The sequence below is a fragment of the Podarcis gaigeae genome (assembly GCF_964106915.1).
Source record: "Podarcis gaigeae genome assembly, chromosome: 16".
NCBI classification, from domain to species: Eukaryota; Metazoa; Chordata; class Lepidosauria; order Squamata; family Lacertidae; genus Podarcis; species Podarcis gaigeae.
The window spans coordinates 16,400,467-16,416,796 of record NC_139693.1 but is presented as its reverse complement, the minus strand read 5'-3'; the positions used below and the strand labels follow the sequence as shown (position 1 = coordinate 16,416,796).

General features: G+C 47.8%; 1 protein-coding gene across 11 annotated transcripts in view; it reads left to right on the top strand.

The window, feature by feature from the left end:
• Nucleotides 1-16,330, top strand: part of ARHGEF2 (Rho/Rac guanine nucleotide exchange factor 2) — a 110,979-nt gene that overhangs the window by 85,805 nt on the left and 8,844 nt on the right. For all 11 annotated transcript variants that reach the window (XM_083716423.1, XM_083716425.1, XM_083716424.1 and 8 more), the window contains 11 exons: nucleotides 6,134-6,201; nucleotides 7,583-7,646; nucleotides 8,424-8,553; nucleotides 9,311-9,420; nucleotides 10,036-10,182; nucleotides 11,442-11,692; nucleotides 12,042-12,167; nucleotides 12,311-12,428; nucleotides 13,629-13,880; nucleotides 14,757-14,833; nucleotides 16,087-16,256. In XM_083716423.1, the coding sequence (XP_083572549.1) occupies nucleotides 6,134-6,201; nucleotides 7,583-7,646; nucleotides 8,424-8,553; nucleotides 9,311-9,420; nucleotides 10,036-10,182; nucleotides 11,442-11,692; nucleotides 12,042-12,167; nucleotides 12,311-12,428; nucleotides 13,629-13,880; nucleotides 14,757-14,833; nucleotides 16,087-16,256 (1,513 nt within the window). The remainder of the gene's footprint in view (nucleotides 1-6,133; nucleotides 6,202-7,582; nucleotides 7,647-8,423; nucleotides 8,554-9,310; nucleotides 9,421-10,035; nucleotides 10,183-11,441; nucleotides 11,693-12,041; nucleotides 12,168-12,310; nucleotides 12,429-13,628; nucleotides 13,881-14,756; nucleotides 14,834-16,086; nucleotides 16,257-16,330) is intronic.

Genomic DNA, 16,330 nt, shown 5'->3' with positions numbered 1-16,330 from the left:
CTTCAAAGGCCATTAATAATGCAATTGTTTTTGCAGTAGTAGTAGTAGTAGTAGTAATAATAATAATAATAATAATAATAATAAATGATGATGATGGATCTTCTAGAGGCAAATCATGGTCTTTTTTAATTAACCCCACCCCACCCGCCTTTCCCTCCCTGAATCTGTTATCTCCTAATTGGCCTGCAGCCACATTTGGGACTCTGCTGGTTTCCCCTGCTTTGATCTCTAGGATGGGGGGGGGGCACTTGTATTTGTGGAAGCAAATAAATGGCACTGCAGGCCTCCTTGTCCGCCTGTATGCTCCAATTGTGCTCTGCTGTTATCTCAGGCTGGCCTTTTTCCTGGGCCAAGATTTGCCTGTGCTTGTGATCTCTCTCAAAGATTGGGGCTAGAGTGGAGCAGATAATGAACAGAGCACACAGGGCTGCCAAGTCTCAAGCAGGGTCACCAAGGCAGGGCTTTATATTCATACCCTCCTTTCTTCCAAGGAGATCAAGGCAGCAGACATGGTCCTTCCCTCCTTTGTTCTGTCCTCACAACAACCCTGTGGGGTAGGCGAGGCAGAGAGAGCATGTGTGTGGCTAACCAAAGGCCACTTACTCGCGTTGTCTCCAAACTGAGAAACATCTGAAACACTGCAGCCTTTCCTCATGGGGTTGCCACTCCAGCCCCTGGATCATTTTGGTTTTAAAAAAAAGCGGGTTATTTAAAAGGTAGATGTCCCTACACCTATGAATGAAGCAGATATGGGAATATACCCAGCTACCCAGCTTGTGTGTGGTGTGTGGTTAGCAAAAGTGAGCCTGCACATTTCATATCTGCCATGTTTTGCGTTCCCTGTGTCTGCGTGCAAAGTGTGTGTGTGTGTGTGTGTGTGTGTGTGTGTGTGTGTGTAGGGCAGCTCTCTTCCCTTCTTAGGAAACCTCCACCCTGAAAAATCCAGCACCAATTTCAATGCCTTCTCTAGAATAACAGTGCGGGTTTCTGCCAGAATCCACCTTTCTCAACCTGGTGCTTCCACCCAATGTTTTGGACTCCCATCAGGCTCAACCAGCAGCTGGGTACCAGGTTTGAAAGACCAATCCAGTGAGTTTGTGGCCAAGGCAAGATCTGAACCCGAGTTCCCTTGCAGCTCACGGCTTGTTCTTTTAATTGCCGCGTTGGGCATCTCTCTCCAGAAATGAAGCAAGTGCAGGAAGGTAGATTAGGCTGCAGACATTTGGTCCTGTGGAGCGGGAAGGAATTTCTCACTTCCCTTTTGCCACTTGGAGCAGTGCGTGAGACAAGCAGACTTGCCAATCTCGAAAAACAATATTTTCTTCCTTCTCAGGAAGAACATGACTTCACTTCCTTGCTGGCAGTCCCAGGCTGTTGTGTCTGAACGAGCTCCTCTGTCTTCTAAACTTTTGTATTTTGGATATTATTTTCTTGTGGGAGAAGATCGATCTTTATAAATGTTGGGGTGGTTCTAGGCACTGTAGCAGGCAGAAATCAATCAAGGGGAGCATTTCCCATAGTCCCTATCCCATCCTATTGAGCCTCTCTTTGCCAGTCAGGCAGACAATATTTTTAGGAGTTTGGGGGATCCTGTAGGGGGGTTGTAGAATGTAAAAGATTGAGCTTGCCAAACCAGTCTCTTTGTCCAGGACAGAGCTTTCCAAAATGTGTGTCGCAACACGTTCATGTGCCAGCTTCAGTTTGATGCATGTCTAAAAAGTGTCACCAACATGAAAAGTTTGGTTGTGTCTGACGGATTAAGTACCATGATTAGCATAAGCGATCCTAGAATTGTAGCATTGGAAGAGACCCTGAGGTCCTCTATTCCAACCTCCTGAAATGCTCTGCGCCATAGAATGAATGGGTAGGCCTTTCCTCCACCTCCTCTCACCCAGCCGCTAGGTAGGAGAACCGTAGCCAGAGCTGTGTGTTTGATTCAGCTGGAAGCAAGCCGGAGGCTGGAGACAGGGAGACATGCTTTCTCTGTGCTACGTCCCAAGCTGCGACTAAAGGTGAAACATGAGCCTGTTGTGGGGTTAATTCTGTGAGCCCCTCCATCTTATGTTCAGGTTTTATACAAAACCATATATAAATGTAAATGAAACCATCCACCCTAAAAACAACACAGTATCCACTGGCCTTCATTCCAAGGCTTCTGAACCTGCTTAAGTGCCTGGAACCTATAGAGTCTCTGACCCCTGGAGATTGGGGTGGCTTGTAACACTATATTGGCCTGGGGAATTTCTGCTTCTCCTGCGGTCTTTTAAAGAAAGTTCAGGAGTGAGGGTTGGCTAAAAACTTTTGAGCAGCTCCGTGACTCACAAGGAGGAGGGAGGTGTGAGAACTTTCACTCCCCCATCCTGTACTTACAAGGATCTGAGTATCTTGACTCATTTTACTGCTGTTGTCTGGAAATCTCTTTCTAATCCTACATCAAAGGCAAGGCCATTTGCACTTTGAGGAGCCGCTGAGGGAGTGATCTGTTGATGAAAATACTTGCAGCAAAACGATTCTCATATACCACTTTCCAAGAAACATTCCATGCCTATACACAATGCAAATAATACAGTCAGACACAAAGTTTGTAAATAGCTTAGAATTGATTCCATCAGGTGAGTGTCCCAGAGTGAGCCGTGCCTCTAGAATTAAGTTAGTAGCTGTTTTCCAATATTGTGTTTATATATTCCCAGCTGCAGACATGAAGTAGGTCCTTAAACGAGTAAATTCTTATTTTTACATCTATATTATGCTTTTCTTCCATCCTGGAACATATCCCAGGCAGTCACCCATCCAGGCATTGAACAGACCCAGGTTTTCATTCCAAAAGACTGTATCCCAAACCTGCTTGTCTTCCAGGTGTGAACACAGGCAGTGATGGCTGTAGGCATTTTCTTTTTTAAAAAACAAAAAACCCGCACATTAAAAAAGTCTCCCTGCCTCCCACCTTCCCATCCACGTACAGACATAACCGAGAAATGACTGTTCCTGCCAGAGAAATCCACTTCCTGTGTGCATCACTTCCTCCTACTCATGCATTCTTGGATATTCCGTGAGTCACTGAGCTTGGTGAACTTGTTGTGGTTCTCCTAGCATAAGCAGATTGAGCAAATGGAGGGCTGGTGGTGGGGGGGCAGGCTCTGATTAAACATCGTCGTATATCCTGAAGGAGAAATGCATGAAAAGAAAAACGGGGATTGACTTTCTATCCCATCTGGCGGTCGCTCACAAGAGGGCCTTGATTTGCTGGCCCAGGAGGGGTAGCTCAGAATATGAGCTGCCCATTTGCTTCCTTGATCTTAATTGCTTCCCTGCCCTCTTAAGTACAGGCGTAAACCAGTTGGGCAGTGATGTGAAACTGAATGGGCTTCCCCCACAGAGTGTCCTGGGAATCGATTGCCAACAGAATTCTTAGGCCAGAAATACAGAGGAGACTGTATTCCCTGCAACTTTGTCTGTTGCTCAGAGGAGAAGGAAGATACATGAAATGCAGGTTTCATTTTACCAGGCATGCCAGTGAGGTTTCATGAGGGTGGTGATGGTTGTGGTGGTTAGGGGAGACTGAGACATGGGGTCACACATTCTTCAGGCTGGCTAAGTCCAACCTAAGATTTTTCTCTTAGTGTTCCCTCAGCGCCACCCTACTATTTCCAGAATTCCCAATCTGGGAACAGTGAAGGTTGAAGCTAGATTGGAAATTGGTTTAAATTTGTAGTGAGGACATGCCCTGACACTGCAAACTTTAAATTGGTTACATAACCATGTAACTGCCCCACAGCCCCACTGACTTGGGGCTCCCTGGCCTTTTCCTCCTCAGCATAAACTGCACCAAAGGCCTTCATAAGGCACCTCAGCTTTTGGCTCATGGTGGTCTGAGTGTTTGGAGGGGAGCATTGGGGAGAGAGCTCCGCACTGGAGAGAAGAGTTCAAGTGCCTGCACCTATGTCCATGCTAAACCAGCCCTTTGCCAGGGCATCATTTAGAATAATTGAATCATAGAATTGTAGAGTTGGAAGAGATCCCACTGATCATCTAGATGCAGGAATCACACCAAAAGCATCCTTGATAGACAGCCATCCAACCTCTGCTTAAAAACCTCCAAGGAAGGAGAGTCTACCACCTTCCAAAATCGTCTGTTCCACTGTTGAACACCTCTTGCTGTCAGAAAGTCCTTCCTAATATTTAGTCAGAATTTGTAAGAAAGCAGGTGAGGTGTTCTTTGGATCTGAAGCTATCTGGCTAATCACAGACAAAGCCCACTGTGCCGCCGCCCCAGGTCCGATTTGAGCCTTTTTATTTCTCCTCTTCCTTTTTCAGAAAACCAAAAGGGTCCATACTTGAATGCACTGAACATTCTTTTCACAGAGAAAATCTTTATCCAGGGACTTCCCATGTGAACACTCACAGCTTGCTTCAATCAGTTAGAGAGATTTGCTCTGTGGCAGCTTTTCCATGGTGGCGTTGCTGTCTGCTTGTGGAGTGCAGTAATCTAGATTAAACGGGGTGAGGGGAGACACAGTGACGCAACACCATGTAGTCTGTGGGACTGGAATGGTTGCCTTGTGGTCACATCTCCTTTTGAGAATCTTGCGGATGAAGAAGAAGAAAGAGGTGGCCACTCTTGTATCTGTGTGTCCTTGATCCATTTATTCCTGCAGTCAGAGGCAGCCTTCTCCTACCCCCCCCCCCTTTCACTCACACCATCCTTCCGAGCGGATCGTGGAAGGAACAGGCTGTAGCATGGGGGAGTGATCACCGTGTTCTCCCTGATAGTTCCTTGCAGCCAAAATCTTGGCACACAGGCCATGCCCAGCAGGGGCAAGCTGCCATCTGTGTGCCAGCCAAATGGGCAGGATGTCGGCCTTCACTCTTCTCTGGGGGTGGAGGAAACAGCAGGCTGCAGTGTGAGGGCGGTGGGCATCATCCAGAAGGCAGAGCTGTTTGGGTTTTGTTTTTTTACAAATGGCCACCCTACCTGCCACTTCTTCCTACAGACCCAGAAACTTTGGTGGTGCTTTACAAGTTGCTTCTAAACTTCCTTTTGAACGCCTGATTGGCTTCAAGATGGGGGGTCCATTTTCAGCAAAGTGTTGTTTCATGGTCCGCCTCCAATGATGATTTCCCCATAGGATCTGTGGAAACCTTTCTTTTTTGTTTCCGGCAATACTCAGGTGTTGACTTGTTCTGGCGCATTGTGGTAAAATACAGACACTGCCCCACTAATCATCATCATCATCATCATCATCATATCTTACCCTTCCTCGCAAAGGCACCCTGGTGCAGTAAACACATTAATAACAAAATACGTTTTAAAAGTAGTTAAAAATGTTCTGCCAGCCAATGATTTCAGGGATGCCAGGAACAGTATCTACTTGCCACCAAATGCCTGGGCAAACAGGAATGTTTTTCAGTTCTTCCTGAAGGTCAGCAACAAGGGAGACAGATGCACCTTGCGCAGATGCATCCTGCCCAATTGGCTGGCACAACAAGGGAGACGGGTACACCAAAAACAGGGAGCTGCCACTGAGAAGACCCTGCCGTGGGTCAATGCCAGCCAGGCAGCACTACCACCACCATGACCTCACCTGCCAATTGTAGAGTCTGAGATGGTTGAAGTTGGTCCAATACATTTTGCTGCCCAAGGCAGAGAACAGGATGGCTCCTCTTCCCTCCATTTCATATGTATAGAAGCTGAGCGGGCTGGCCGTTGAACCTCAAACACAGCTGAGAGCAGAGGGCTAGTGCAGGGGCTGTCAATATTGTTTTATGTACTTATAGAATCACATGTGATCTTGTGGCAGGTCACCACTGTTACACACAGGGGAACAGCCAAGGGGCTATAGCCACTGCCTGCCAGCCTCTGCTGCCTGAGGCAATGACCTCACTCTCTTTAATGGTAGGGCCAGCCGTGACTCTGCCTGTGCAAACCTATGTTCATTTTCAATCAATCATGTCACTGCAAGATGGGGCCTAGTGGAGAGCTTAGCTCAGTTGAAGCCCTGTCTGCTTGGTCCCCCCAGCTGAAAGGGCCTGTTAAAAAATATGATGTTCGGTTTTCTGATTTAGTGGATGAATCTGAGCATCCGATCGACACTGTCTCTTTCTCACTCATGCCCCCTCTGTTTTTCCCTTCTAGCCTGCAATGTCACCATTCACAACCGGTGCAAAGATACTCTACCCAACTGCACTAAAGTCAAGCAGAAGGTGAGTGTGTTCATGTAGATGTGTGTGAGAGAGGGGAACTCTTGTAAGCCATGAGCAAGAGGAGGGTGGCGGGGACATGAGAGACTAACGTTTTTAAGCAACTTGTGGCTCATACTACACTATTTTACTTACTTATATTCATTTTATTTCATGAAATTTATATATCAATTAATTGGAGAAAAAAACCTCAAAATGGTTTACCAAAAGAAAAAAACAAGAGAATTATTAGTTAAAAAAAAGAAAGAAGTAAAAACATTAAAAAAAATTTAAACCCAGCATTAAACTAAAAACACATCAGCATTCTAAACATATGGACAAGCTTGTCTAAGCACAAACGCCATTACCAGGTGCTGAAAAGAGTACGGATGAGATACCTGTCTGATGTCAATAGGCAGGGAGTTCCGAAGTGTTAGGTGCCTAAAAGATTTATTTCTTGCAAATTCAGAGTGGGTATTTTATGGTACTGGTACAGAATTGAGCTGCTCAGGCCATCCCTGGGTCATCCTCAGGGCCCCTTTCAGTTGCAATATTTTTTTTTAAAAAAAGCTTTAAAAGCCTGCCTACTTCAGTTGGATGCCAGCCAAAATTGTGTGTGTGCGTGCTTTATTGTTTTCCTGCTGTTGCTTTTGAAATGGGTTTTATATTATAACGTGGTGGCGTTTGTTTTGATTTTGAATGTTTTACTACAGGATGGCATTTTGTACTTCTTCACACAGCGAGTCGTTAAACTATTGAATTCACTGCCACTGGAGGCAGTGACGGGCACCAAGCTAGACTGCTTTAAAAGAGGATTAGACAAATTCATGGAGCAGGAGAGGGCTACTGATGGCTACTGGCCAGCATGGCTATGCTCTTTCTCTATGGTCGGAGACAGTGCTTGTGAACACCAGTTGCTGGAAACCACAAGAGGGGAGAGAGGGCTCCTGTGCTCAGATCCTGCTTGCAAGTTTCCCATAGGCATCTGCTTGGCCACTGTGAGATCAGGATGCTGGGCTAGATGAGCCCCCTTTGGTCTGATCCAACAGGCTCTTCCAATGTTCCTATGCTGAGTTTTGACTGAAAAGTGTTGACTGAGCACAGACTGAAAAGGCAGCTGAAAAGATAAATAAATAAGAGCCTTTGGGAATCTGCTTGTGATAGCAGCACTTTGAGAGATTGTCCCCCAAACACAAAGGCAGTAATTTACCAGATAGGAGTACCAAGAAATAGAGACAAGCGTAAGCTACAGTGCTTGCTTTCCTGTTCCAGAGCGAACCACCCAAAAGCACACAGGAGATACTTCAAAGCCACCCCCTTTCTCCTCCACCAGAGCTTTATTGCAATGGCCCAGCTGCTGCTCATCGTTTTTCTCTTTCTTTCTCTCCGCCTCCGCCCCTTGCAGCAGCAAAAGGCAGCCTTGCTGAAGAACAATTCAGCCCTGCAGACGGTGTCCCTGAGGAACAAAAGTGAGTGGAGCTGTGAATCCCACGCCAGGAAGGGGAAGCAGGGCAGGGAGTCAGCTGCGGAAGCAGTTCTCCTCTGCTAAAGGAACTGCCTTATAAGGCCCCACCCGTGCTATACACTTAAAGCAGTATCATACCACTTTAAACAGTCTCAGCTCCCCCCAAGGAATCCTGGGAAGTGTAGTTTGTTAAAGGTGCTGAGAGTTGCTAGGAAACCCCTATTCCCTTACCAGAACTACAATCCCCAGAGTTCTCTGGGAAGTGGGACTGACAGTTAAAGAGTCATGGCTTCCACTAAAAAATCTGTTAAAAAGTAGGATGCTGCTGCTTTACGTTATTAATAATATTTTTATTATTATTATGGATGGGGCCTTAGTAAGTAGGGCCTGTGCTGCTGAGAAGAGGAGAGGGCAGCTGGGGAGATACTGCTTCTGAGGTGCTTTTCCCATTTTCGGGTGGGGCAGGGGAAGAGTGAGGCTCACTTTAGTCTAATGGACCCCTCGATAAACTGTGGCCCTGAAATCTCTTTGGCCAGCTCTGAAAATAGCGGGTGCTTCTGAACATGTGCAGAGTGCCTTTCTGCCAAAGCCACACCTCTGAGATCTTTTCTGTATACAGTGGGGATGGAAGTGTTGCCTCCAGGCTGTCTTAAGCACCAGCACCCTTAGTCGTTTGTAGAAACCCGGTGGGGCGTTATCGGCTGCCTGAATTGCATGGTGCAACTTGTCATTTGGCTGTCTTGCAATTCTTATCACCCCCGTTTCTCTTTCAAATCTCCAGCCACCATCAGGGAGCGCCCCAATTCTGCCATCTACCCCTCTGAGAGCTTCCGCCAGACCCTGCTGGGGTCTCGCCGGGGTCGCCCCACCTTGTCTCTTTCCAAAAGTGTCTCCACCACTAACATTGCAGGGTAAGTTGAACGGATGGCTTTAAAAGAGGATTGGAGAAATTCATGGAGGAGAGGGTTGGCAGTGGCTGCTAGCCACAATGACTGTTCTCTGCCACCACAATCAGAGGCAGCAATGCTTCTGAATACCAGTTGCTGGAAGCTTCAGGAGGGGAGAGGGCTCTTGTGCTCTGGTCCTGCTTGCGAATTTCCCTGGTTAGCCACCGTGAGAACAGGTTGCTGGACTTTATGGTTCATTGGCGTGATCCAGAAGGCTCTTTCCTTATGCTCTTAAACTAGTGGGGAGAGAAAGCACAAATCTCTCGCTTGTGTGCCCAGATTTACGTTGCGAACTTTGTGGAGCAGGTCATCTGTCTCTTCACTTACATCTGCCCAGTCTTCCCTGATCAGTGCCCTCCAGATGTTGCTACACTCCAACTCCCGTCCACCCCAACCAATGGAGACCAATGGTCAAGGAGGATGGGAGTTTAGTCCAAGAACACCTGGAGAGGGCTATGGGTTCCCCACCCGAATATTCTCAAAACTTGAACCCTCTTTGTAATAGACAGCGTCAGTCTTGTATTTCTTATCAGACTTGTACTAAGAAGACCTGGGTTCCGATTCCTGCCGGGTTCCTTGAAACTCACTAGGATGGCTCATGACCTTCGGGCAACCCCTCTCTATCTCAACCTCAACTACTTCAAAGGGTTGTTTTGTGTATTAAAAAAGACGATAAAGCAACAGTTGCATTGGTTTAGAAAATTCTCCTCTTCCTGTCCAGGAATTTCAACGATGAATCTCCTCTTGGCCTCCGGAGGATCCTGTCCCAGTCCACTGACTCCTTGAACATGCGCAACCGGACCCTCTCAGTCGAGTCCCTCATCGATGAAGGTGAGATGGGAAGTGTGGGTGATGAAATCCTGTGTCAATATTCTGTGCATACGTGTAGAAAACTAGGAATCTGGGTGAGTTTAACACAAATAAGAACAGACAGGCCGGGCATTCATTCATTCATTCATTCATTTGCTGCCTGACAAATGAGGAGGGATCTGTTTTAAAGCGTGCTGAGTGTTCATCAACCTTGAATTCCCAGATGCTTTTATTTCTTTCTTTATTTTTATTTTCCCTCCATAAAATTTATATACTGCTTGATTGTAAACATCAAACCTGCTTGCTTTGTCTCTGTGGTTGAGCTGCCCCCCCTTTTTTGCCTGGGATTTCTGACCAATCAAAGCATACAGCGTTCCTGGATGAAGTCTTGGGGAGAGGACATCAGAGCCAGTGTCTCTGTGTGACTTGGACCTGGGTTCCAAGACCACAACCCCAGATGCACTTATTCAGTGTGCATGTTGTGGTTTGATAGTTCCCAATGTCCAGCGGTTCACATTTTCTATGTGCCCTTGAGGCTCAGTTAGGCTTTCATCCTCTTCCCTGCTCCCCTCCTTCATCAAAGTCATTTCCACATACGTATAGACACAAACACATTTTCCCTCATTTTTCCTCCAGGAGCGGAAGTCATATACAACCAGCTGATGAGCGACTTTGAGACTGGTGAGAAGGATTTTGAGGCTGATTCTTGGAGCCTCGCAGTTGACAATAACTTCTTGCAGCAGCACAAAAAGGAAGTCATGAAGCGCCAAGATGTCATCTATGGTGAGGATTTGTGCCACTTTTGCTACCCCTCCACCCCACCTGCTGAGGATTTCTGAAAGCAATTTGTCCCAAACGCCACGTCACCTTGGAAGGAGAAGCATAGTCACAGCCTGTCAATGTCTTCCCAGCAATGTACAGCTTGAAAGACACATGAAATGCTGTCAGTGCACAAGTAGCAACCTCCAGAAAGGTAGCTGTGTGAGTCAGCACCAACAAAACCAACAGAATCTTGAAGCATCTTAAGGACTAGCAGATTGATGGCAGGATAAGCCTTAAAGCACATGTTTAACATTGTCTGTCATTTAGCTTGAAGCTCACAGCCATTGGGAATGGGAGATAACCTTCCTTCCTACCTTCCTTCCTTCAACCCCCCCAGTGGAAATTGCTATACAGAGTTTGTGGAATTTAAGCCTTGCCTGGTATTTATAAGCCTCTTTGCAGGGAGGCATACAGAAATTGTTAGGATCCACCTTGATAAGTGTCTCAAACCAAATACAACCCCCTGAGTGGTCTTTCTACCGTTTTGATTTTGGGGCTGGGTCTATTGTTGGCCAGAATAACAACCTTAAAGGAGGATTAGAGGTCCCACCCAGACCTCTGACACCATGAGCCGAGCAAAACATTTAGAAGGATCAGGTGGCACAGTCCTCCTGGGATTGCACAACTTCCGCATGCAGAAGGAAGGGGAAATTGCATATTTAAATGCTCCCCTGTGAAAAAAATGAATAAAACTACCCAGCGTGTAAAAAAGTAGCACACCAGGGAGGAGACAGAATTCTCCCTAATGGCACACAAACACTCCGGTGTGGGTGGAACATTCAGACACGAGCTACCATCTGAATTCTGAACCGATTCATTTCCAGAAAAAGAATTGTGCTATTTGCACTCAGTGTTCCTACACGCTTTCCTTTGTCGCACAATTTCTTCCGTTTGGTTCATGACTTCTAGGCACAGGTCTAAGAGGCTTTTCTTGTGTCCCGCCGCTTTCCCTGGGAAAACCCACCATTTATCGCAGAATTGGAGCAAAGATCAATCTGCAGAAAACCCGACTAATGTTTGCTCCAATTCAGCAGTGAACAGCAGCTTTTCCCAGGGGAAAGTGATGGGGCGAATGAAAAGCCTCTTGGACGCATGCCTGGGAGTCACAGGCAAAACAGAAGTGTGGATGAGCCCTGGCACACCCACCCCACCCCATCTTCTTTTGCCTCTACTATGCCAATGCAAACCGGTTCACATCTTCCCTCTTCCCACTCCTGCAGAGTTGATCCAGACAGAGCTCCACCATGTGCAAACGCTGAAGATCATGACCAACCTCTTTCGCAAGGGCATGCTGGAGGATCTCCAGATGGACGGGGCCCTGGTGCAGAGCATGTTCCCCTGTGTGGACGAGCTCAGCGACATCCACGACCGCTTCCTCGTCCAGCTCCTGGAGCGCCGCAAGGAGTCCCTGGCTGCCGACAGCAACAAGAACTTCGTCATCAACCGGCTGGGGGACATCCTCATCCAACAGGTGCAGCAGCCGCCATTCTTGCTGGCACCCATTTGGAGTGGGGTGTGTGGCATAGAGGGAGAAAGCAACTCTTTTATCTCCCTTCTCCCTGCCCAGCTAGTATGTCAGGAACACGGGGAATTGCCTTGAACTGAGTAAGACCATGGGTTTATCTAGCCCAGTATTGTCTATACTGACTGGCAGCAATGACTCTCCAGGGTCTGAAGCAAGGGAGTCCCAACCCTACCCAGAGATATCAGTGGGGATTGAACCTTGGCCCTCCTGCCGCATGCAAGGCAGGTGCTCTTCCAGCTGAGCTGCTGACTGTCTTCCTGTTGTGATCTCACCTCCTTGCACTTCTGCCTTCCAGTTTTCAGGCAGCAGCGCCGAGCAGATGAAGAAGGCCTACTCCGAGTTCTGCAGCCGCCACACTAAGGCCGTGAAGCTTTACAAGGAGCTCTTTGCACGAGACAAGCGGTTCCAGCAGTTCATCCGGGTAAAGGGCCTCTCCGTCCTTCCTTCCTGCTGGGAAGGTCTATCACCTCACCCCCTTCCGCCCCAAATGGGAACTCCGACTCCCAAGGCTGTGAAACCTGTTCCCCAGTGTGACCTTTTGCCCCTCTCTGCCCCTTTCTCCAGAGGCTGACACGGTCGACGGTGCTGAGGCGGCATGGGGTTCAAGAGTGCATCCTTCTGGTGACCCAGCGCATCACCAAGTACCCCGGGCTCATTGACCGGATCCTGCAGAACTCCAAAGGTACCAGAGAATGGAGGGCAGGGTGACCTTTCACCAAAGGGGCAAAAACCTGGCTTCTTTTTCTCTTAAGCATGACCTTCAAACAATCAACTAATGCCTACAATATCAACCCTCTGAAGTATTTCTGTAGCCTCGTTATATATGCATGCAATCAATCATCAGGAATCTTCTTTCTTTGTAATGCAGTAGAATTGTGTCTTACACGCATTTAGCTTGCACAGTTGAAGGCAAGCTGGTTGAAATTGCACAAGTTAAATGCAAATAAGGCGGAGAGCTTAAAAGCTCTCTTTGTGCTGGTCCTGCTTGTATGGCAAGGCCCACTCTGTACAATGACTCTGGGGTGATCTCACGAGATCTCTTGGGCAATCTGAGTTCCTGCAAGGTCACACACAAGCACCCCTCAGTTTCCAGAGCTAGCACACCAAACACACCTCCCCCCCCCCCCCAAGCAAGGCATAGAGCTTCAAGTCTCTTTTCACGTGGGGTTCTGCTTGGGTTACCTGATGTGGAAAGAGCTTTTAAGCTCTCTGTCTTGCTGGGCAAGTCCTGCTCAGCACTTGGGCTCTGGGAGTACTGGCCATACTCTCTGCCCCCTCACCCATTAGCCATGGGAGCAGCTCCAAGGGTTTGGGTATATGCAGTTTTCATATATACTGTATTTAAGGGAGATGGGCGATTCATTCAAGATGCCCTGCACGGTATTTAAAGTGCCTGCACAAAAATCAGACCTAGATACTCTATTCATCGTCATCACCTGCCAGGTCCTTTGGTACCACTCTACCAAAAGTGGAATTGTACACAGCTCCCAGGACATAACAAATTAATATTCAGCTGCTGATAACCATCCTAATGTAACCTTGATGAACTTCCCAAGCTCAGTAAAGCCATTTGGTAGGGAGAGAAAATTAAGACTGATACCCAGAGCCTGCTGTGTTGCTTTGTTCAGAATGGTCTAGTGATGCTTATAGCCCTGCTGAATGTGGGCAAGGTCTGGTACCCCTTTGAGACCCAGGAACCAGAAGTGAGCGAGACAGAGGGGCATTGAATCTGCAGTGCAATTGGGAGGCAGCAACTGTGAGAGGCTGCAATGGGTTCTGGGCATAAGCTGATTGGAAGAGGGGTTTTCCCTGGGGCCAAAAAGCCTGATAACCAAACCGAGCCTTTGATCATGGTCTCTCCACCTGCCTTCCCCAACCCCAGGGAACGAAGCGGACCAGCGGGACCTGAGCACCGCCCTGACTCTGATCAAGGAACTCATTTCCACCGTCGACCAGGAAGTGCACGACTATGAGAAGAATGCGCGGCTGCAGGAGATTTACGGGCGGGTAGATGGGCGCGCCAAGGCCGACCTGCCCTGGGAGCATGGCCCCTTCTGCAAAGAGGAGATGCTGCGGCGCAAGCTGGTGCACGATGGCTGCATGCTGTGGAAGACGGCCACCGGGCGCTTCAAAGGTGGGTGGAGCCTGTGGGGTTGTGTGTGTAGCTCACTGCTACCCTCTAGTGGCATGTGGCTCTCCAGAAGGGAGGTCTCCCAGTTGGCAAAAAGAATCCCTGATTCTGCACAGGCACAGTCATGCTTTATATATGTGTTTGCTATGGTTATACATCGGCTTTTGGCCAGCACATTCAAGGCACATCGTAGTTTGAAAGAATGACGTTATTGTTGTTATTATAAACCTGCCCTTTACCCTAAGGTCCCAGGGAAGGTTATGGCATTAAAACACAACAATGCAAAATTAAAAAGAGTTTAAAACAACTTTTGGGGCCCCAAAACAAACTGGCAACCAGTGCAGCTGTTTTGAACCAGGGGTTATACGAGATCCAAACAGAAAACCAGCCAACTATGTGGCTGCTGTGTTTTGGGCCAGTTGAAGTTTCCTAGTAGTCTTCAAGGGCAGCCCCATGGAAAACACATTGTCATAATCCAATGCTCTGGAAATTACCAGAGCATGGAGTAGAGTGGCCAATTCATCTCTCTCTAAAAGGGGCCATAGTTGGTAAGCCAGATGGAGTGGTAAAAAGGCATTCTTAGCCTCTCAGCTTCCAGTGGTAGTGCAGAATCCAGTAGCAACCCCCAAGTTGTGTGAGCCTTTTCCTTCCAGGGGGATGTAACCCCTTCCAAGGCAGGCAGTTCTGAGAACGGAGGATCTGAGTGACAGCCAGGATAATAAAGGGGACCTCGTTATCTGCTTCCAGAACAGCAGTGCTGGGTAGTGGTTCTACAGGATCTTCACTTTGATAGGGGAGTGCAAGGGATTGAATGTGCAGCAACAAGCCGAAAGACCTTTCAGCCCCTAACGCCTTGTTTCTTCCCCTTTTCTCTTGCAGACGTCCTGGTAGTTTTGATGACAGATGTTCTCATCTTCCTTCAGGAGAAGGATCAGAAGTACACCTTCCCCACCCTGGTGAGAGATGCTCTGTGGGCTGTGCCTATTCCCTGGTGTAAAGGGCCCAGCCTCTCAAACTGCATACTCTGGCTAAGGGAAGCAGGACAGACGAAAGAAAGCCCTTCGCACATAGTTAAACTAGGGAACTTGCTCCCATAGGAGGCAATGATGACCTCCAACCTGAATGCTTTTCAAGGAGGATTGGGCAAATTCATGGAGGAGAGGGTTGTTGATGGCTACTGGCCAGAGTGGCTGTGCTCTTCTGTCATGGTTGGAGGCAGTAAATGTTTCTGAATACCAGTTGCTGGAAGCCGCAGGATGGGAAGGTGCTCTTGTGCTTGCATCTTGCTTGAGGGCTTTATATTGGGGCATCTGGTTAGCTGCTGTGAGAACAGGATGCTGGACTAACTAGATGGGCCACTCTCCTGATCCAGCAGAGCTCTTCTATATGTTTTTAATGTGTTTTAGTGATGTGCATTGTACACTACCTTGGACAGGGTTCTGCCCTGAAAATGGGACAGGTTCCTTTGAATCTTCTTCTTTTTTAAATCACACGATAAGGGATGCACAGGTGACTAAGGATTGGCAACAAATCGTTACGAGAGCCATCTTGAGGTCTTTACAAAAATACAAAGGAGAAAAATGGAAATGGTGGGGGAAGAGAATCACACTCTCTTGCTGTCTCTCACAAACATCTGTTAAGACGGTTAACTTGAGCCAAAATTTCAGGAAATCGGGAATCTTTGGCAAAAGGAAGGAATAAAATCTACATTTTTTGCTTATCTGGGATGGGTGGAAATAAAGAGCTTTTAGGAAGTTAGGGAAAGTCAGTGGGATCCTCTCTAAGTGGCCTCCATGCTTCTCTAAAATGTCTGATTTGGCACGATGCTGCAATGTGACAACATAATGTCAGCGCAGAAGCATTTATGAGATGGGGGAATCATAGAAGCGTAGAGGTCCAACCCTGTGCAATAGAGGAACCACAGCTAAAGAATCCCTGGCAGATGGCTACCCAACCTCTACTTGAGTCCAACCTCTGCAGAGTTCAAACTTCCAATGTGAGTCCAAACTCACCACGTGTCCTTGGGCCAGTCCTTGCCTCTCAGCCTAAAGCTACCTCATAGGGTTGCTGTGGAGTTAAAATCAGGGAAGGGAGGAAACCATGTAAACCCCTTTGGATGAAATGTTGGGGCATGACTCTAGGAATGAATTTTTAAAAAACGACCAGAAAGGCGCCACAAACGCTATCGACTTTCTTCCCTCTCTCCCAGGACAAGCCTTCTGTCATCTCCCTCCAAAGACTGATTGTGCGAGACATTGCCAACCAGGAGAAGGGCATGTTCCTCCTCAGCAACACGCCGCCAGAGATGTACGAGGTGCACACCGCCTCCCGCGAAGAGCGCAACACCTGGATGAGGCACATCCAGCAGGCGGTCCAGCTGTGAGTGTTGTGGGTGATGGGGCTGTTGTGGGTGATGGGGCTGGTTTCTCCCCAGGCCACACACCCTCACGTGC